Consider the following 20079-nt stretch of genomic DNA (forward strand, 5'->3'; position numbering starts at 1 on the left):
CCACCTCCACCCACAGGGCTGGTCCGCTCCTCATTTCTTCTTGGTCTTCACCAGCCCCTTCTGCACAAGGCTACGGTACAGCTCCTGGATGTAGGTGTAGACGCACTTGGAGTCAGGCACCGCCAGGCGCACCATGTCGTCCACCTCCAGCAGCTGGGCGCAGTCGGCCAGTTTCCTGAGGGGCAGAGCCAAAGCTGAAGGATGCGGGGGCCAGGGGGAGGGGCGCAGCCCAGCCAGGGGGAAACCCAGAGAATTGTGTATGTTGGAGCTGAGAGGTCATCTAGGCCGACCAACCCATTGTACAGATGAGGTCACTGAGCCCCTGACAGTCCAAACTCAAACGCAGCTTGGTCTGATCCCAAAGCCCACGTATGTCCTCTGGGTCAAAGTGAGTTACACAGCTGGGGCTCAATCCCAGGCTTGCCTGTGGCATCCTTGCCCTGAAGCTGGGTCTCGGCAGTCCCAGCCCGTCAGACTGCCATGGTGCTGGCAGAGGGAGGATCCAGGCTCCCAGTGGAAACCCTCTCTTGGGGCAGAGACAGCTGGGCTGAAACCCAAGCCGGACTGGCCTGAGAGCCGGGGGACGGGCACAGACTAGAGGATTGCCAAGAACGGGACATGCTCCCTGCCACCAGTGTGGTGACTTCCGTTCCCGGGGGTGGGTCAGGGTGCTGTCCCCCTACACAGGAGAAGCTTCATTCCCACTGGGCCTGAGGAGCGGTGGGACTGGGCTCCTCTGGGAGCACAGCTGATGGGGGCGGGGCGAGCACTGGCTGTTCCCCCACGTCCCAGGATTCCATGCGAATCAGGTGAGTTCTAGAACAGGGGCAGTGGGAGGTGATGGCTGGGGCAGGAGCCTCCTTACTTCGCACACTTAATCTTCACACCAAACCCAAAGAGAAGGGAAGTCAGCTGCCAAGAGTCACAGAGCTAAGGCCGGGGTCGGGTGGGGTGTGTGTGTGGCAAGATTCGAATTCTGCAGGTCAGCTCCTCCATCCTGTGGCCCCACGCATCCCTACCAACAGCCTTCCTTTTCACTGCTGCCTGATGCCTCCTGGCAGCCCAGTCCCCGTCACCTGATTATTCATCTTGCCTCCCCCAGGCTCTGCCTGGCTTGGAACTGAGGCAAGGCAGGTGCAGGAGGACAATGATCTGTGTCCTGCGGGCCAGGCACACTTGTTTCCTGGCGTTCACTTACAGCTCTCAGTCTCGACTGGGAGTTTCACATCTATGTCACGGCTCTGCCAGGACCTCCTGTATGAACCTAGGACGTCAAGGGACCTCACTCCTCATCCGCCCTCTAAGATTGCTAAGAGCATAGAATGAGATGATCTAAGGAAAGCTCTTAGCAGGACGCCCGGCACCTAATCACCCTCAATTCATGGGGCTTGTCATCATCATTAACGGTGCTTCTGAACCCAGAGCAGGACCTGGTACTCCTGACCCCCTCAGCTTCCCACCCCAGGGTGCTCACTCCATCCCTCGGCAGGAAAATGTGAAACTGGAAGGGGTCTGCTGGAATATCAAGTCTGGTGGTTTTCAAATTGCATCCTTGGTGCCCTAGGGCCCCGTACACATGCCTCAGGGAGCATCTTGGGAAGGGTGTTGGGTGGGGAGCTGGTGTGCTCCAGGAACCCCTCCCAACCTAGAAAGGTCCCCTTGTGAGTGATGACACTGATAGACCATGAACTCGAAGCTGGGGAGTGAAGACATAAGGAAGCTGACCAAAAGTGGAAAATGGTGAGGTTACTGGATTAGAAGTCCCCACAGGGTTAAAAATCTCTTGGAGTGGGGCTGCTAACCTAAGTGAGTTAGAGAGGTGAGGGGTGGGGACAGGGAGAGAGTGCTCAATGTCTGAAACCAAGATTTTGAAGGTGGTACCATTCCTGGCAAAAACTCTAGGTCATAACCATGAGCAGGTGGCTGAGAAGAGTGATAAGCTCAAATAACCTAGAGGCCAGTGGGTTGTAATGATTCCTCTTAACGGGTCACTTTATCCAATGTCATCCAGGCTACCGGCAATTATCATTTGGGTTAGGACACGCTTTGGGCCTTCTGTACCAGTTTCACTACATGCAAGTTACAGCCATGAAGGTCAACCTCTAGGAATGAGCTAGTGTTTTGAAGCAATATGTACATTTCATAAGAAAAGTGTTATTTAGTTCAATGAAAGTTTAAAAAAAATAAAAAATAAAAAGGTCCCCCTGTAATCTGGTTTATATGTCGGGCATTCACTTAATATTTTGTTTGAGGGATCTGCTGAAAAAAGAAAGACCCATTTGCAAAGCACAGCTCCACATCCATTTTCCCCTTTTGCCCCCGGGGGACACGCAGGGCAGGAGAGGGGAACGGTGCTGCCCAGGCTTCCCTGTGGGTTGGTGGCCAGGCCTGGTCTAGACCAGAGGGCTCAGCGTTCCAGCCCCAAGTGTTGCTGACATCCCCAGGGACTCCCTCCCTGTCCCGAGGCTTTGGAGGTGCCCTCATCTGTCCATTCTGGGGCCTCAGAGTTGACCTCACTGGCAACGTTCTCTGCATAATCCATTTCTATCAGATGGCTCAGAAGCCTCTCCCTGGGGCTGGAAAGAAGAGGTGCTCCTGGCATGTGCTCCTTGGGAGCCCTAAGGCCATCAGGGTGCATTCAGGCTTCCCAGGCAGGTAGAGACAGAGGCCTCCGGCCGAGGCCGGCTCTGGTACTTTGGTGATGGGAGCACCTCCCCTCACACCACCACTTAGCAGCCACGTCTTTGCCTCTCAGGTTCTTCTTGGGCCACGCTGTTCCTCACACTCCTCCTGCTTTTCCAGTACCCCTTTCTCCATCCCACCACCACCACCCCTGGCATCCAGCCGTGTGAGCCTCAGCAAGAAATCCCCCTCCGGATTCCAAAGTGATGAGTAATTATTGTAAAAACTGTGCTATCATCCATCATCGTATAGGAACAACAGCTCAGATTCTTCTTTGGAGGGTTTGCTCTGGGTTAGGCACTGCTAGAGAGACTTCACCTCATTATTTACTTAATTCTCGCAGTAGCCCTGCAGAAGAGGAAACGTGCCCATTTGAGAAATCAGGACGTGAAGGCTCAGAGAGGTAAAGGGGCCTGTTCGAGATCACACCGCTAGGAAATGGCAGGGTCAGACTGTGGCCCCGAATCTCGGGGCCCACCGTGTCTAAAACGGCAGGCCTGGGGCTCTTCTACGGCTCGCCCTGCCTGCGTTCTCTTTAGGGCACGGCCCCCTGCGCCCCGTTACATTTCACACGGAGGGCTGAGCTTATGATCCGTCTCGCCCTTTAGACTCTAAGCCACGGCAAGCGGGCGTTCTGCCCGGTTCACCCGCGGCTGTGTCCTGACAGCTCCTGGCGATCGATAAGCGTCTGTTGGATGCGTGGCCGTGTGGCCGAACCACCAGCCCGCTCCCTGGCCCGTGTGAACCCAGCGCGCGTGCGCAGCCCCCCCTCGCCCCCCCCCCCCCCCCCCCCCCCGCCCCGGGACTGCCGTCCGCCGCAGCGGCTTACTCAGCTGTGGAGAAGGCCAGGGTGAAGTTGTGCCGGCGCTGCGTGGGCTGCAGCTCAGCGTAGTCAAAGGCGTCGGGGAAGAACTTGTGGATGAGCGCGCAGAAGGCCATGCCGCTGCTCCAGCTTGAGGAGAAGTTCTGGATGTCCACGTGCTGCCGGGGAGCGGGGCCCAGAGCAGGCCTCGGTGAGGCCCTCGGGCTCTGCGCCACCTGCCGCCCGGGGGAAGGGTCCCCTGCCCCGCACGGCCCCTGCTCCCTGCCCACCTCGTAGTTTCTGGTCATGGCCCGGCACCACTCCAGGAGCATGTTCCTGACGCCGCCGATGGCTACCCCGGCTGCCTTCGTGTTTCGGAACAGGGCCGTGGGGCCCGACGCCGCCCTGCAAGGGGAGGCATGGAGAAGGCCCGGCCAGAGAGGCGAGAGGCCACAGGACGCCCCATCGGGGAGGAGCCCCGGCCCCAGGCAGCAGTCCTCCCACCTGGGCCCGGGCAGCTCCCACGCCCTCAGGCCTCCCCACGAAGCGACCGTTCCGCGGAAAGCCCAGCCCAGCCCAGTCTGCACCGTACCCGCCAAACTTGTCCACGATGGCTTTGCGGTTCTGTGCCCGGGGCCCCCGCGGCCGGGCAGGGGCTGTCACCCTGCGCTCTGGTGCCTTCTCTTTCTTCTTCTCCTGGGAGGGAGGGGGCTCTGTGGGACTCTGGGGCACCTCGCTGGGTGAAGACTCACTATGGAGAAGGTTCAGAGCAGTGTGAGAAGGGCTGGGACCAGCCCCTCCAGGGCACAAGGAGGGGGCAGGAGGCAGGGGGCCGGCTGGGGGGGGAGCTCCCTGCAGTCAAAAGAGGCATATGAAGTTGTGGCCCCCACTCCCGGCACACCTCTCCTCTGTGCCCAGCCCTGGGAGGGGATCGAGGCGGAATAACGAGGCTCAGTCTAACTTTGGGGAGCGTGTGGTCTGGTGAGATGTGCGGGCAGAGCTAGGACAAGTCTGAGGTCTGACCTGAGTTTGAATCCTGGCTTTGCCTCTTATTTGCTGTGTGATCTTGGGACTGTCGTGTCATTTCTCTGAGCCTCAGCCTCTTCATCTGGAAACTGGGGACAAGAAGAGCTACCTGACACGGTGGCTGTAAGGCTCGAGAAAGAAGGGGAGTGGAGAGCACCCAGCTGAGCCTGTCCCATAACAGCCCGAGTGAACATGTACCCACTACCTTTCCCTAAGAAAGTGGCACGGAGGTGAATCTCAGGTCAAGACAAAGGATGATTCCTCCAATGAGTCAAGTTATACATTGGCAAGAAGAAAGCTCTCGCTTTATCCAGCACCCACCGGGTACCAGGCACTGTGCTCAGGGCTCTATACTGTTTTTTATAAAAGTAATCTCTATGCCCAGCGTGGGGCTCAAACTCACGACCCTGAGATCAAGAGTTGCATGCTCTACTGACTGAGCCAGCCAGGCGCCCCACGTGCTTTATACATTTTATGCCATGTTAGCCTCACGCTATGAGGTCGGTATTGATTACGGGGCCCACTTCATAGAAGAGAACAGTGACACAGACAAGGCCACACAGTTGGTAAGTGGCAGAGTCATTGTCTGAACTCGGGCTTTCCGCTCACACTCCATGGGCAGGGCTGACGCCACGGAAACGTGCTGAGGGACAAGATGAGGAGCCCCGTGAAGATCTGCCAAGGACACTGAGGAGGAGGCTTTAGTGGTGGAGTGGGAGTGGTCCCTTTGCTCCCAGCCTCTGGCTCCTTTGGCTTCCTGGGCTCTGCCCTGGGGTAGGGGGCTGAAAGCCAGGAATCCTGGAATATCTCTAGATCAGGCGCCAGGGAGATCCAGGCCCAGGCGATGGTAGACTTGGAAGGGAGCGTGTAGTAGAGGGAGTTGGAACGGGGGCCCCCGAATCTGACATTACCTGGCTGAAGGACTGGTCTCTCCGGAAGCTGCTGTGTCTGGACCCAACCCATCTGGAGGGAGGGAATGGAGGGAGGGAGGGAAGCTGGAGCTACCTTGACGTGCTGTCTGCACACCTCCTCAGGGTAGCTCCCGCAGCACCCCACGGGCCCCTGGACTCACTCACCTGGGCGGAGGCCACTGCCCTCCTCTGTGGGGCTCTCGAGCCACTCCTCAGGGGAGCTGGGAATCACTCCTGCTCCTTCCTCCGACTCTCTCTCCACACCCTGGTCCTGCTCTTCCTTGGGACTACCTGGCTCCTGGAACGAACATGATCTGTGTGGGCTCATGGTCCCACAAGCACCTGCCCGAGTCTTTGTGGGGACTTCAGGAAGAGCCGGAAGGCAACCTGGGGCCACGGGGCTATACCCCCACCCCAGGCTCTTGATGTCATTGGGAAGACTGGACTTCCCCAAAGGAATAAAGCCAGGGGTGGGGGGCTTACTTCCTGGGGTGCAGGGGACTCCAGAACATTGTGGGGGCCTCCTCCCTCCTCTCCTTTGCCTCACTCACCGCCTCCTCCTTCACGTCAGCCTCCCGAGGTTCAGAGTCCGCCTCCCCTTCCACAGCAGCCTTCGTCTGAGGGTCTGACCTGGCCTCTGGGGCACTGGCTTTCTTCTGGGCGTCAGCCATGGGCTCCTCTGTCTTGCTGCTCTTCTCCTGAGAGGCCACTGTGGCCTCCTCCTTCCCATCAGCCTCCCTGGCTCCAGTCTTGGCCTCCTCCTTCCCATCAGCCTCCCTGGCTCCAGTCTTGGCCTCCTCCTTCCCATCAGCCTCCCTGGCTCCAGTCTTGGCCTCTTCCTTCCCATCAGCCTCCCTGGCTCCAGTCTTGGCCTCCTGCTCCCCAGCAGCCTGCTTGGGCTCAGCCTTGGCCTCATCATTCACACAGGCTTCCTCCCTAGATTGGGGCTTGGCCTCCTTCTCGTCAGCTTGCTGCTTCTCAGAGGCCAGCGTGGTCCCCTGTGCTTCCTCAGCCTCCTTGGGGTCAGGTTGGGTCTCTTCCTTCCCATCAGTCATGTCCTGGGGAGCCTCTGTGACCTCTTCCTCCCTGCCATCCTCCTTGTGAAGTTCAGCCTCCGCTTTGGATTCCACCTTGGCCTCATCCAACCCATTGGCTTCCCCCTGAAGTTCAGCTGACGTGCTGTCCTCGGCTGGGGCTCTTTCCTGCTTTCCCGCTGCATCCGGAGGCCCCTCTTTGACGCTCGTCTCGGTTGTACCTTTGGCCTCTTCGGCAGAGGTTCCACCTCCCTGCGTCACTGGGGCCTCTGGGGTTGGGGAGATAGTGGTCCCATCCTCAGAGGGCTTCTCTTCCTTCTGCTCCATCTCTGGAAAGTGGAGACAAGCAGACCTGGTCATGTCATGCCCCATTCCTGCATGAGGTGAAGACCCCGCCCTCAGCGAGCACTGGCCTGGGAGTCTGGAGGCCTGCTGCTCAGTCCTGGGCCCCCCACGGCCCCACTGCTTGGACATGTGACGGGAGCATCCGCGTTCCCTGCAGTAAAATGAAGGGGTCCAGCGCTGCTTCCCCAAAGGTGAGGTGTTGGGCCACATTGACTTGGCCTGGGACGGTGTTCACCTAACAGCCCTCTGTGGGCAGTGGCTCGGGCTTTAAAGAACATTAGGTCACGTAATGCCTCTTCAAGGATTTTGTCTCTTTCCGATTAAGCCAGTGAGATGGTTAGAACGGGATCCTGGCCTTGGGGAACACCTGTGGAGCAGTTGCTCTTCTCCCCTGTTCAGGGAGGTGGTAGCTAGCCTCGGGGCAGGCAGGAGTATCCAGGTCGAACCTAACAGTACCGCTTTGTTTCCGCTGTATTTCTTTTTACGGTTGCTTTCTATTTCTGGCCAGTGAGCTTGAGTTTCCATTTCCAATAGTGATATAAACTTTCTTTTAGAAATATATTTGTTGAATTTAAAAATAAGTTAATTCAAAGGAAGGCATTCAGGAAAGCAGGACTCAGGTGGCGAAGATGTGCCTAAATCCCCAGGGGTGGCGTAAAAATGCCTGCAATTCGGGAAACCCTGGGCCAGCTGGTCTCTGGGGCTCTTCCAGCCTCACCAGCCGCCACCGCTCTGTCATAGCTCTTCCAGTGGTTCTCAGACAAGGTGGGCCTGGACGTGGGAGAGTTTATCTTGGTGAAGAATAGAAACATACTCTCCCTAACCTCTGCCGGAGAAATCTGACCCTCCAACTGCCAGGGATGGTGCGGGGGGACGGAGGTCATGATACCTTGACATGAGCTTTCCTATTCGAGTACTGTATATAGGGTAGGATCTACAAAGACAGGTGGGCGGGGGGCCCGGTTGGGGGGAACAGCAGGAGTAGCTCCTTCATCCCCCTGCCCTTCTTGGGTGTCTGTTTACAAAGAAAACAATCCTCCAGTAGTGTTCAGGGCATGACTCAGGCAGTAAGAGGAGGTACTCCTGTCACCGGCTAAAAATACCTCCTGCCCTCTGCCGTGCCATCATTCTGGGCGACAGTCCCCAGGGCACCTGGGCAGTTGGGACAGAGGCAGGAAGACAGGCAGACTGGTGACAGCGCTCCGTTCCTGCCATCCACTTGGGTCTTGCTGCCCCCAGTCCAGAGTCCCCGGGGTCCCTGGGTTTCGGTTTCTGAGCAAGCAGCCTGGGATTTGCAAAGATGCTCATACCGTCCTCCAACTCCATGCCTCCCACCAGAGCCCCTTCATGGTTCAGCAGCTCCAGCAATGTATTAGCTGGGAGCTAACCAGCCGGGGATGGAATGCACATCAGCGGGGAGCCAGGAGGCCGGGGAGCCAGATCGACCCCCATCTCTTAGTCGCTCACTCTGAGGCCTGAGCGGTCCCTTTGCTGCTCGAATCCTCAGTTTCTACTGACAATGACAGGATTGGTCTAGATCAGATTTTCCAAACTGTCCTGTGGAAAACTAGCGTCTCCTAAGACCTTAATAGGAGCTGGGGTCGGGGAAATGTATTCTCTGGCTGAGGCTGTTCCAGAAACGGCCTCCTCTTTACCGTTTTAGAGATACACAACTTCATTAGCACGGAAGGGGATTTTAGAGACTCCATAGTAAAGAAATCTTAACTTTGCTTAGCTTTATTTAACTCACTGTTCCCCAAACTTATTCGACCATGGATTTATTTTTTCTTGCTTTCTCTTCTTTTTGCTTTGCTTTTCCTGAGACGCACCTACCACCATCTTGAGCAATGCCCTGTTTCCCAGAAGCAAGTATGACAGATGCTGGCCTAAATGATCCACACAACCCCAAACTCCGTGGAGCAGTGGTGAAAATCATCAATTCTGGAGTCTTCCCACTGTTTGCTAATTGTGTGATCTTGAGCAAGCTACCTGCCCTCCCTGTGTTGTGATGTGTAGAGATAAAAACCACCCTGTAGGGTGCTAGAGGGTTAAGGAAGTCAATGCATAGAAAGTCTTTTGAGGTGTGCCTGGCATGAAGGGGGCACTCGGGACTTTACTGTAGCGTGCTCTACGGCTGAGCCAGCCAGGGGCCTGAAGTACAGAGCAGCTTCTGTGGTTGTAGGTTGGCCTCTGCCCGTTAATGTTGGCCCTGACCCAGCCATGAGGGCAAAGACAAGGCAAAGAGGACTGAACGGCAGTAAGATGACAACAAGCCCCTTTGATACCTCAGGGTGTGGTGGTGCTTGGCTAAGACTTAGCAGAGCACCGTCGCCATCCTTCCCTTCAGCTACATGCTGCACGCTGTGGGGGGTGGGGGTGGGAGGGAAGGAAGGGCAGGTGCATGTGTGCGCGTGCACACACACACACACCCCCCTCTGCCGTCCTGCGTGTTCATCACCTCAGCTTTCCACACCCCCCCAAGCTTGTCATAAATAGATAAGGAGTGAAGAACCCCAGAATGTGAGCAGCGGGGTGGCACCACCCACCCCAACACTGACGATTCTCTAGCAGGTTTCCTGCTTACCCCGCGGTGCCCTGCAGGACCTCACTCATTCCTCGCTCTGGCCCTTTGCAATCAGTGTTACCGGGCCCCATTTTACAGATTAGGAATTTGAAGTCCCTTAGGTAAGGTCACAGGACAATGAAAGGGCCCAACCAAACCTAGACTCCGGGTCTCCTGACAACCGGTCAGGCGCTTGTGTCAAAGATGCTGCTCCCACCAGCTCCTCAGCCAGTGTCCCTTCCGAGGCTCTAGCCCTTTCCTCCCCACCTCCCTCCCTCTCCACCTCCCCTCCCCCTTCCTCCCCAGCAAGCCTATGGGCACCCTGTTTTGTATCCAGAGCAGCACTGCAGACCGCACTCCTTCCCTCTCCTTGTTTCTCTTGGCTGGCTGGGAGAAAAAGAACCCAGGAGCTCGAGTTCCAAGCCCCAGAGAGTGTAGACGACACTTGATCGTTCTGTTAAAACCTCCCCGGGGCCCCTGACACACAGTCTGTCTTCTGGTGGTCCTGAGGCTGCCGCCGTCCCCCATCCCAGCCAGTGACCCCGCCTTGAAGAAGCCACTCTCAACTGCTTAGAGAGTCTGCCTCCCACCCCGACCAGACCAGACTCCCAAGGCCCTCTCTGCCCCTGTCAGGTCCTCCTGGGGGATGGCCACCTGCAGGCTACTCTGTAGGTGATCTCGAGTTGCCCAACACCCTAGGGCTGGGTCCCTGACCTCTGGCATCCAAAGAGAGTTGACAGAGAGGTGGAGAGAATTAGCAAAGAGCCTGGATTTCTCCAACTCTGGGGCTCTGCATGGAGGCTCTGGCCTTTGGAAGGTGGGAGAGGGGTTGGCAGCCGGAGGGCAGCCCTTAGAAAGGGGCCCGGGGCTTCTCCTACCTGTAGGGCCTCTGCCTGGGGGCTTGGAGCTGTCTCCTTCCTCCATCTGAGCGGCCTCACTCCCGGCTGCCTTTAGCCCCAGCCAGTGGCCTCTAGCCCCCAGCTCTTCTGTCTGCCCGCCTCCCCCTTCCCCCCCTTCCACCCCCTCACCCCCACTTCAAGAGCCTTCAGCCGAAGAAGAGCATTGTTTACCGCCCTGTTGGTACAACATTTTCCCTTGGCCTAGGAGGCTCAGATTTCCCATGAAGATCTGACAGGTGGCACCTTTCAATCACAGCCCGTCTTTCCTGCCCTGACCCCGGCGGTATCCATCCTGTGGCCACCTTTCTTCCCAATGTACTCGCCTGGCCCTGGTGACTCCGAAAACCATTTGCAGGCCCATGTGGAAGATGGTCACCAGCCCTCTGGCCTCGCCTGCCCATCCAGAGCCCAGACTAGGCCTCCTCTGTTCCCTTTGCCCCCCTCCATCCCATATTCCTTTAAATAGTCTTTACTCTTCCTTAGACAGAAACAGCTGCTGAAGGGTGGGCTGCAGAGGGGGTGAACGGGACAGCTGCCCACAGGGGGATGTCTCGGGGCTCACACAGCACAGGGAGATGTGGAGGGGGAGGGGCGAACAGGTGAGGAGACAGCCCAAGCCGATGCAGCACTGGGCTTAGGGTCTAGAAAATACAAGACCGAGTTCTGTTTTAAGCTGAAGCGACTGGTACGTAGGAGTCTCTGAGCTTTTCATACCGAATTAAGATGTATTTTTAAGATTTTATTTTATTTTATTTTTAAATATTTTATTTATTTATTTGAGAGAGAGAGAATGAGAGAGAGAGAGAACACATGGGAGGGGGGAGGGTCAGAGGGAGAAGCAGACTCCCCGCCGAGCAGGGAGCCCGATGTGGGACTCGATCCTGGGACTCCAGGATCATGAGCCGAAGGCAGTCGCTTAACCAACTGAGCCACCCAGGCGCCCCTTTAAGATTTTATTTTTAAGTAATATTTATGCCCAACATGGGGCTTGAACTCACAACCCTGAGATCAAGAGTCACGGGCTCTACTGGCTGAGCCTGCCAGGCGCCCCTGACTTGAGATTTTGCTCAGGAAAACAAATCTGTACCTACTCTCTGTGTCCTGTGATCTCAGAGAGGTACTACTTTGGGAGAATGTGTGCGGGGGACACCCCTATCGCTTAAGGAGCCTGGGACTCCCCGCAACCACCTCCCCCGTTCCTTCCACCTCAGCCACACTGGCCTCCTTCCTGCTTCTGAAATAAATCGATCCCTTTCCACACTCAGGGCTGTGTGGCTTCAGTCCCTCTCCATCATTTCGTCCTGGTTTATTTTCTTCATAATATTTACTGGAATCCAAAGTGAGCTTATTCATTTCCTTATTATCTGACTCTCGCTGGACTCTAAGCTCCCCGAAGGCAGAGACTTTATCTCCCATGCCCATGGCTATGTGGCCAGGGCCTACCTGATTGCGTGGTTCACATGAGGTGCTCCATACATATATATGGAATAAATAAATAAGTTAATAGAAGGTCATGGGGGAGGGCAATCCTCTGGGGCTTAGAGGCCCCTGTCAGGATGGTGGCTTTTGCTCTTTGATTGGAAGCCAGTGGAACCTTTCAGGTTGTGAAGGGACATGATCTAACTTTAGTTTTTGACAAGATGACTCTGGTTGTCGTTTTGAGAATAGACTGGGCGGGAAGCATGAACTGAGGTGGGGAAACCAGTCAGGACATTACCGCAGTAAGCCAGATGCAAGACGGTGGTGAGGAGACGTGGTGAGGAATGGGAATTGCGGATGACAGTGACCAAGACTGAGCCAACTTTGTCTCCAAACCACTAGAATGACCCTTCCGTTCAAGCCACTGACATTCTTGCTCTCTCATCTCCTGCTCTTCTCCAGGGAGTCCACCTAGACTGTCTTCATATTCTTTACTCCTCTCATGAGTGGTCAGGGCCCATATCAGATTCTGGGTGACAATCCTGCATACGTTCTTTGGGGTTGAGGTCCCATCCAAGAGGACAGTACTGATCCATGGTGAGTAGCAAATACACAATTCCCTTTCAGGAGCCTGGGAGGCTGGGAAGGGGGGGATCATGGTAGAGAGAGAGCCCAGAGCCTCATGGTGGTGCTGACAGAGGTCAGCAACTTTAGACAACGTATCTGGATTCTAAAGAGATCTTGGAAGGCTGGGGCTGTATAAACTGTTTTTGTTTTTGTTTTCGTTTTACAAGAAGAAACTTAACAGGAACAATTGGAGATTCCTACTTATGGGTTCTCATATCCCCAACTGTATAAGTATAGGAAGGAAAAGATACAGTCTCATAGTAGATAATAGCCATGACATCATCATCAGTAAGAACAGTGATTGCCCAGGCACTGTGGGGAGGGGAAAAGTGTGGAGTTGTTCAATGGGTATAAAGTCTCAGGTGTTCAAAATGAGTAAGTCCCCAAGATCTGTTATACAACATTGTGCATACAGTTAACAAAACAGCATTGTGCACTTAAAAACTTGCTTAGAGGGTAGATCTCATGTGAAGTGTTCTTGCCACATAAAAAAGGGCCATTTTTTAATTTTAATTTTATTTTTATTTTTTATTTTTTAAAGATTTTATTTATTTATTTGACAGAGAGAGATAGCTAGAGAGGGAACATGAGCAGGGGGAGCGGGAGAGGGAGAAGCAGGCTTCTGGGCGAGCAGGGAGCCCAATGTGGGGCTCGATCCCAGGACCCTGGGATCATGACCCGAGCCGAAGGCAGACGCTTAACAGCTGAGCCACCCGGGTGCCCCAAAAAGGGCCATTTTCTTAAAAAATATTTTATTTTTAAGTAATCTCTACACCCAACATGAAACTTGAACTCACAACCCCAAGATCAAGAGTTGCACGCTCCTCCAACTGAGCCAGCCAGATGGGACCCCCAAAGGGGTTATTTTTAAAAAAAGATTTTATTTATTTATTTGAGAGAGCGCGCACGCCCGAACACATGGGGGGGGGGCAGAGGGAAAGAGAGAGGGAGAAGCAGACTCCCTCTTGAGCAGGGAGCCCGACGTGGGGCTCGATCCCAGTACCCCAGGATCATGACCTGAGCAGAAGGCAGACACTTAACCGACTGAGCTACTGGGGGGCCATTTTTGAGAAATTGGGGGAAATGGAATATGTGCATAAGATTACATTAAGAAATGACTATAATTTTGAGAGTATGAAAATGGCACCATGGAAAAGGACTTTATCTGTGAGGTCAAAATAGATGAAGAAAATATGGCTAAATGTTAACAACTGTTAAAGTCTGGTGACGGGTATGTGGAAGTTCAATATACTGTGCTCTCCATTTTTCTGTATGTTTTACATTTACTCTAATAAAAGTCTAAAAATTAAAAGGAATGAGAACAATGATTTCTTTTTGCTGAGCATCTGCCATGGACTAGGTGCTTTACGTACATTTTTTGTTTGTTTTTCTTTTTTGTAATGATTGTTTTAACTTTTATTTTGAAATAATTGTAGGTTTACGGGAAGTTGCATAAACAGTACAGAGAGAGTACTGAAAGTCAAATCTTACATAACTATATGCAATATCAGAGCCAAGAAATTGACACTGGAGCAATGGTGTGTATAGTTCTATGACATCTTATCACATGTTTAGATTCCTATAAACCCCTCCACAATCAGGATGCATAACCATCCCATCACCACAAAGATCTCCCTGTTCTACCCCTTTATAGGCACACCTACCCCCCCAACTTTAATGCTAGGCAACCATTAATCTCTTTGTCTCTATAATTTTGTCTATTTTTTAAAAAAGATTTTATTTATTTATTTGAGAGAGAAAGAATGAGACAGAGAGAGCATGAGGGGGAGAGGGTCAGAGGGAGAAGCAGACTCTCCACCCAGCAGGGAGTCCGATGCGGGACTCGATCCCAGGACTCCAGGATCATGACCTGAGCTGAAGGCAGTCGCTTAACCAACTGAGCCACCCAGGCGCCCCTATAATTTTGTCATCTTGAGAATATTATTTAAATGGAATCGTACAGTGTGTCACCTTTTGTAACACCTAATAAAAATCCCATCAGGGAAGCCGATTACTCTTGTAAGAACCCATCTCCTTTTCCCATGCAATTTCTTAATATTCCATAATGTGTTGACTATATTATCAAAAGCAAAACCCAGGGGCGCCTGGCTGGCTCAGTCAGTTAAGCGTCTGCCTTCGGCTCAGGTCATGATCCCAGGGTCCTGGGATCGAGCCCCACATTGGGCTCCCTGCTCAGAGGGGAGCCTGCTTCTCCCTCTGCTTGCTGCTCCCCCTGCTTGTACTCTCTCTCTCGCTCTCTCTTTCTTTGTCAAATAAATGAAATCTTAAAAAAAAAACAAGCTAAAACCAGTACAACATGTGTCCACTATGTACAATAATATTATATGTCCAATATTATGTAATATTATATGTCCAATATTGTCCAATATATACAATAATATTCACAGCAGCCTTGTCATAATAGCCTCAAACTGGAAACAACCCAAAAGTCTATCAACTGGTGAAATGATAAATGAATTGTGGCTTATTCATACACTCAAACACTAGACAGCAATAAAAAAGAATGAATGACAGATACACACAACGTGGATGAAATCTTACGGACATTACACTGAGCTAAAGAAGTCAGGCACAAACCAGCAAATAATGTATAACTCCATTTACATGAAGTTCAAGAGTAGGCAAAACTAACTGATGGCAATAGAAGTCAGAGTAGTGGTTACTTTGGGAGCGGGGGTATTGACTGGGAAGGAACCCAAGATAACTTTTGAAGGTGCTGGAAATACATTGTATTTTGATCTGAGTGGTGGTTATAAGAATGAATATATATTTTAAAATTAAGCTTAAGTTTAAAAAAATTAAGCTTAAGTTTCATGTACTTTAGTCAAAATGTTATACCTTAATTTTATTGAGAAAAAGTTCTAAAGTAACCTCTACACCTAAGGTGGGGCTCAAATTCAGGAGGAGGTGTGTGGGGGGGTGCAAGATCAAGAGTTGTATGCTCTACTGACTGAGCCAGCCAGGGGCCCCTGTTATACTTGAATTTTTTTTTTTTAACAGATTTTATTTATTTGGGGGGGGAGAGAGAGAGAGAGAGAGCGAGCTCAAGTGCACACTCAGGGAGGGGCAGAGGGCGAGGGAGAGGGAGAGAATCTCAAGGGGATTCTGCACTGAGCCAGGAGCCAAGGCGGGGCTCTATCTCACCAAGCTGAGATCATGACCTGACCGGAAACCTAACCGACTGAGCCACCCAGGCACCCCTACCTTAATTTTAAAGTATCGGGGCACAGGGCTTGAGAAAGATGAGTTCTTAGAGCAGAAATGAGGGCCGGTATTTAAAACCTTGACTTTCTTGAGCAATTAGGGAAGCATATAGTGACCAACCAGCCCACCTTCGCCAATGGGCAGTGTATGCTTGCACCATTAATTTGCATCTTCTAAACCTCGTTTACTGGGAAATGTCTTGAAAAATCAAAGGATTGGGGTGGGTTTTTGTGGTGTAGGGGTGCAGATTGAGGAACACATGAAGTCTGGAAAGATGAAGAGTTCACAAGTACCTTCCCCCTCCCTCGCTCAAATACACTAGGTTAGCTCTCGTGGCAGCCAAAATCGCTCCTATTCATCTCGTTATGGTCCAGGGCGTCCAACAGAAGAAGTTGCATAAAACAGACTGTATACATGTCTCGTTTTTCTGCGAGCAGGAACCGTGCCTCGCTTCTCCGCAACCCCAGGGAAAACTTAGGACCTACATGCAGCTGTATTCCCACAGTCCCTTGGAGAACTGGTTCTCAAACTTGGCCGCACAAAGAAATCACCTAAGGCACTGAAACATTTACTGATGCCTAGGTGCTACTCCCAGAGGTTCTGATTTAATCGGTGTGAAGTGAGGTATGGGCATCGGGATATTTTAAAGCGTCCCAGGTGACCTTAATTTGCAGCACAAACAAGGAGTCCTTCCTTCTCCCCCTTTAGGGGAGTCCTTCCTTCTCCGTGCCTGGGTTTGTGCTGGGGCGTCAACTCTCCGGGGGTGGGGGCGAGGTTCACCGAGCTCGGCCCTCCGGCCCCTTCCTACAAAACAGTTAAACTCCCACCTCTCCGCGATAACCCAAAGGACTTGACAGCCAGGCTGCAGGCGCTCTGCACTCCGCCCAAGCCTCTATGGTATTTTGGCGTCCTCTCTAGCATTTGCAAGGCGCCTTCGCCTTCAGCCACGGCCGGCGGCTCCCTCTCTATGGTCGCGGATTTCCCAGCGCCGCCTCGTTGGTACTTCATTCCGGAAGCGAGTCCGATCGAAGAAGAGGCGGGACTTCCCTCCCGGAAGTGACCCACGTGCTTCCGCCTTACCCTACCTGGTTGCGCGGTGAGTTTCTAGTGTTTGCCCGAAGTTGGGGACACCGCGGGCATTGTGACTGGCCCCGGGCCGTGGTAAGTGACCTCTCGCCTCATGGTGACCCTGATGATGGCGCCGCCATTTCAGAGGTGCAGCCCCTGAACCGGGACCTGTGCACCTTAGCTACGCGTGTTTTCGAATTCCCAGGGCCCTGGAGGTTCAGGCCCGCGGTTTAGTGTTCCTTTCCGGTCTCTGGATCTTCTCCTGGGCAGAGGTGACCACGAGGGACTGGGGCGCCAGGGCTCGATTTCCAGCCGTTCCATTGACTTGCTATGTGACCTTGGGCTAGGCAGTGTTCCCTTTCTGGGCCTCAGTTTCCACATCTGTGAGATGGGGTGGTTGAGCTCACTGAGGTCAGTGACCCCTGCCAGCCCCATGTCCTATGAATCCTCCGCATCCTCTACCCTCCTCGGGATGGGAAACGGAACGGGAAGGGTGGAAGCTGACGGTGATGTCTGCTCCCAGGACTAGGAGGCCAGAAGGAGATCTCTTCCACGGTGCAGGGCTGAGATGGATCCGCTCAGGGCCCAGCAGCTGGCTGCGGAGCTGGAGGTAGAGATGATGGCTGATATGTACAACAGGTAAGGGCGGACAGTGCGCTCCCTTGTCTTTGAGAATGATCCTAGGTCACCCTTTCTCAGGGTGCCTTTTGGAGGGTACCCGCCTCCACCTACACTCCTCATGGTTGAGGGCTAATGCAGAGGCGGTATGGGGTCACTAGAACGAGTTGGACATCTGGATTGGGATGCAGTTGGCGAGCCAGTAGCTGAGCAGGAAGAGAAGCACCAGTCCAAGCTCTGGTCGGGTTCCAGGAACAGTTGAGCGCTTGCCTTTGTGACAGACAGCACATGGCCCACTTAGTGGTTAACATTTCTTTCTTTCTTTCTTTTTTTTTTTTAAAGATTTTATTTATTCATTTGACAGACACAGCGAGAGAGGGAACACAAGCAGGGGGAGTGGGAGAGGGAGAAGCAGGCTTCCCGCCAAGTAGGAGCCTGATGTGGGGCTCGATCCCAGGATCCCGGGATCATGACCTGAGCCGAAGGCAGACGCTTAACGACTGAGCCACCCAGGCGCCCCTGTGGTTAACATTTCTTAAACTCTTACTCCCATCTCGGGCACATGCTGAGCAGTTTACATGCCTTAATCCTTTTTAAGCTTCAAAATGATCCACTGGGTCAATTTTAGTTGTCCCATTCTAAGGTGAAGACATTGAGGCTTCTAGAGGTTAAATAACTTTCTCAGGGGTCACAGCTGGTCAGTAACAATGTCAGGACCAGTACCTCAGTCCAACTCCAAACTAGTGCCCACAACCATTTGGCAGATTTGGGAACAAATTGTAACTGCACCAATCACCACTAGTTTGACCTGGGGCAAGTTACTTGGACTGTTTGATTGGTGGTTTTCCCATCTATAAAATGGAGGTAGGGGCGCCTGGTTGGCTCAGTCTGTTGAGCATCTGACTGTTGATTTCAGTGCATGTTGTGATCTGAGGGTCACAGGATCAAGCCCCACATTGGGTTTTGTGCTCAGCGGGGAGCTTTCTTGAGATTCTCCCTCTGCTTCTTCCCTGTTCGCCCGCACACTCATGCCCGTGCACATGCTTTCTCTCTCTCTCTCAAATAAATAAATAATAAATCTTTTAAAAAATAAATAAAATGGAGATAATAACGGTACCTACCTTGTGGAGATACTATAGATGTTAAATGTAGAAATGTATGACAGGCTCTTAGTATCAAGCCCAGTATGCAGTAAGTAGTCCACACATGTTTGCTGTTTTTATTGGCTTAAGCCCCCTGGTATTTTCTCTTGATGGTTTATCTTGGAGGCTATATATTAGAATACTTCCAAATATATTTTTTTTCTTCCAAATATTTTTAAATGATTTTAAAATGCAGGCTGCGAGATCAGACTCTGTGGGTTTATATCCCAGCTTTACATGATCCTGAGGCTCTCCATGCCTTAATTTCTTTATCTGTAAAATGGGGATAATACTGTGCCTACCTCATAGGGTTATTGTTAAGGACTGCATGACAAGCCGTGTCAAGCACTTAGCATGATGCCTGGAACATAGCCAGTCCTCAACTAGTGGTTCCTATTTAAATAAACACGGGCTCAGATCAGGTGAGCACTCTCAAGGACCTCCTAAGATGGTTGAAATGCAAACTGAGGGTTTACACTGCCTTCCCGGGAGATGAAATCAGCATTGCAGGGCAGGAATGATGGAGAGTTCCTTGTATGCCTCAGGATGCTGCTGACCTGACCTTACCCTTCCTTCCCCCTCCCCCACTCCCAGAATGACCAGTGCCTGCCACCGGAAGTGCGTGCCTCCCCACTACAAGGAAGCAGAACTGTCCAAGGGCGAGTCTGTGTGCCTGGACCGCTGTGTCTCCAAGTACCTCGACATCCATGAGCGGATGGGCAAGAAGTTGACAGAGTTGTCTATGCAGGATGAAGAGCTGATGAAGAGGGTGCAGCAGAGCTCTGGGCCCGTGTGAGGCCCCAGACAGTACACACCCCAAGGTGCGCCCTGCCCCTTCCCACTTGTCTAATAAAAGTGCCCTCATTGGGTGTCATCTGTGAAGACTGCTGGGCCTCGGCTCCCTCGGGAGAGCCTCCAGGAGCCCAGAATATGGTAGAGCTACTTTCCTGGTTGAAGAAGGGGTATTTGTCCCACTGCGATGTGCCTGTGTATGTACATGTATGTGTGTGTATATATATATATTAAAACAGGTTTCTTGCCGCCTACTACACGTAAAGCAGTGTGCCTGGCACAGCGTCTACCAGCAGAGGGAGTCTCGTGGTGTTGAAAAGCACAGACTGGTGCGATGTTCTGGCTTGTATCCCAGGTTAGCCTCTTGCTGTATGACCCTGAACATGTCACTTCACTGCTTTAGCTTCCTCATCTGTAAAATGGGGATAATCATAGGGCCGTGGCGAGGTTTAAATGGTTTAATATGTGTCCAGCATTTAGAGTAATGACTGGGACATAGGAAGTGCTCAATAGATAGGAGCTGTATACATAACAACCTAAAATTTAAGTGGAGTCAGGCGGGCATTTTTCCAGATAAAAAGGAATATTTAGAGGAACGAGTGAACAGGAGATGGGATTTGAGAAGGAAGTAGCCAACCCCTGGGTTCTAAGTGGCAATATCCAAACATGTGAGGGGACCAGGTTCATGTGTGATGTGAGTGATCCAGGGAGGGGACTGAGTGAAAACCACTGTCATTCACGGTTTGCCTGAATCAGGGACTGCGCTCCTCACCCTTCATACAACATCCGGTCTAGCTCTTTCCACCATCTTTCCGTGCCGCCATAATGGTGCACACGAATGTCCTGGCAGATGTTCGCAAGAGCATTGACAATGCAGAAAAGAGAGGCAAGCGCCAGTTTCTTAATTAGGCCGTGCTCCAGAGTCA

The 20079-nt window shown here is 52.6% G+C and overlaps 2 protein-coding genes across 4 annotated transcripts; one reads left to right on the forward strand and one right to left on the reverse strand.

Annotated features, from left to right (window-relative positions):
• Nucleotides 1–10296, reverse strand: SMTNL1 (smoothelin like 1). The gene is made up of 9 exons (XM_078059148.1): nt 10242–10296; nt 6132–6784; nt 5973–6032; nt 5587–5719; nt 5422–5473; nt 4077–4235; nt 3775–3889; nt 3512–3663; nt 1–175 (listed from the first exon to the last, which is right to left on the reverse strand). Exons 1-9 carry the CDS (start codon nt 10285–10287, stop codon nt 31–33), a joined length of 1515 nt encoding a protein of 504 aa, XP_077915274.1. The 5' UTR covers nt 10288–10296; the 3' UTR covers nt 1–30.
• Nucleotides 10297–16496: 6200 nt separating this feature from the next.
• TIMM10 (translocase of inner mitochondrial membrane 10) lies at nt 16497–19407 on the forward strand. Of its 3 annotated transcripts, XM_036076570.2 has the most exons (4): nt 16590–16694; nt 16807–17012; nt 17125–17240; nt 18956–19407. In XM_036076570.2, the coding sequence occupies exons 3-4, from the start codon at nt 17170–17172 to the stop codon at nt 19155–19157; spliced, it is 273 nt and encodes a 90-aa protein (XP_035932463.2). In that variant the 5' UTR covers nt 16590–16694; nt 16807–17012; nt 17125–17169; the 3' UTR covers nt 19158–19407. The 3 variants fall into 3 exon arrangements, with proteins under 3 accessions (XP_035932462.2, XP_035932461.2, XP_035932463.2); XM_036076569.2 differs by lacking the exon at nt 16807–17012 and having other exon boundaries at nt 16497–16629; XM_036076568.2 differs by lacking the exon at nt 16807–17012 and having other exon boundaries at nt 16558–16694.
• Nucleotides 19408–20079: the final 672 nt, after the last annotated feature.

Source organism: Halichoerus grypus, chromosome 11 (genome assembly GCF_964656455.1).
Source record: "Halichoerus grypus chromosome 11, mHalGry1.hap1.1, whole genome shotgun sequence".
Taxonomy (NCBI): domain Eukaryota; kingdom Metazoa; phylum Chordata; class Mammalia; order Carnivora; family Phocidae; genus Halichoerus; species Halichoerus grypus.

Excerpts from the sequence above, each read along its gene's own strand:
- SMTNL1 (XM_078059148.1), bottom strand. The coding sequence starts at position 10,287 with ATGGAGGAAGGAGACAGCTCCAAGCCCCCAGGCAGAGGCCCTACAG. Across the intron at positions 5,720-5,972 it reads CTGACGTGAAGGAGGAGGCG|GAGCCAGGTAGTCCCAAGGA; the intron begins GTGAGTGAGGCA and ends TGTTCGTTCCAG. Across the intron at positions 4,236-5,421 it reads GAGACCAGTCCTTCAGCCAG|TGAGTCTTCACCCAGCGAGG; the intron begins GTAATGTCAGAT and ends CCTTCTCCATAG.
- TIMM10 (XM_036076569.2), top strand. The coding sequence starts at position 17,170 with ATGGATCCGCTCAGGGCCCAGCAGCTGGCTGCGGAGCTGGAGGTAGAG. Across the intron at positions 17,241-18,955 it reads ATGGCTGATATGTACAACAG|AATGACCAGTGCCTGCCACC; the intron begins GTAAGGGCGGAC and ends CCCCACTCCCAG.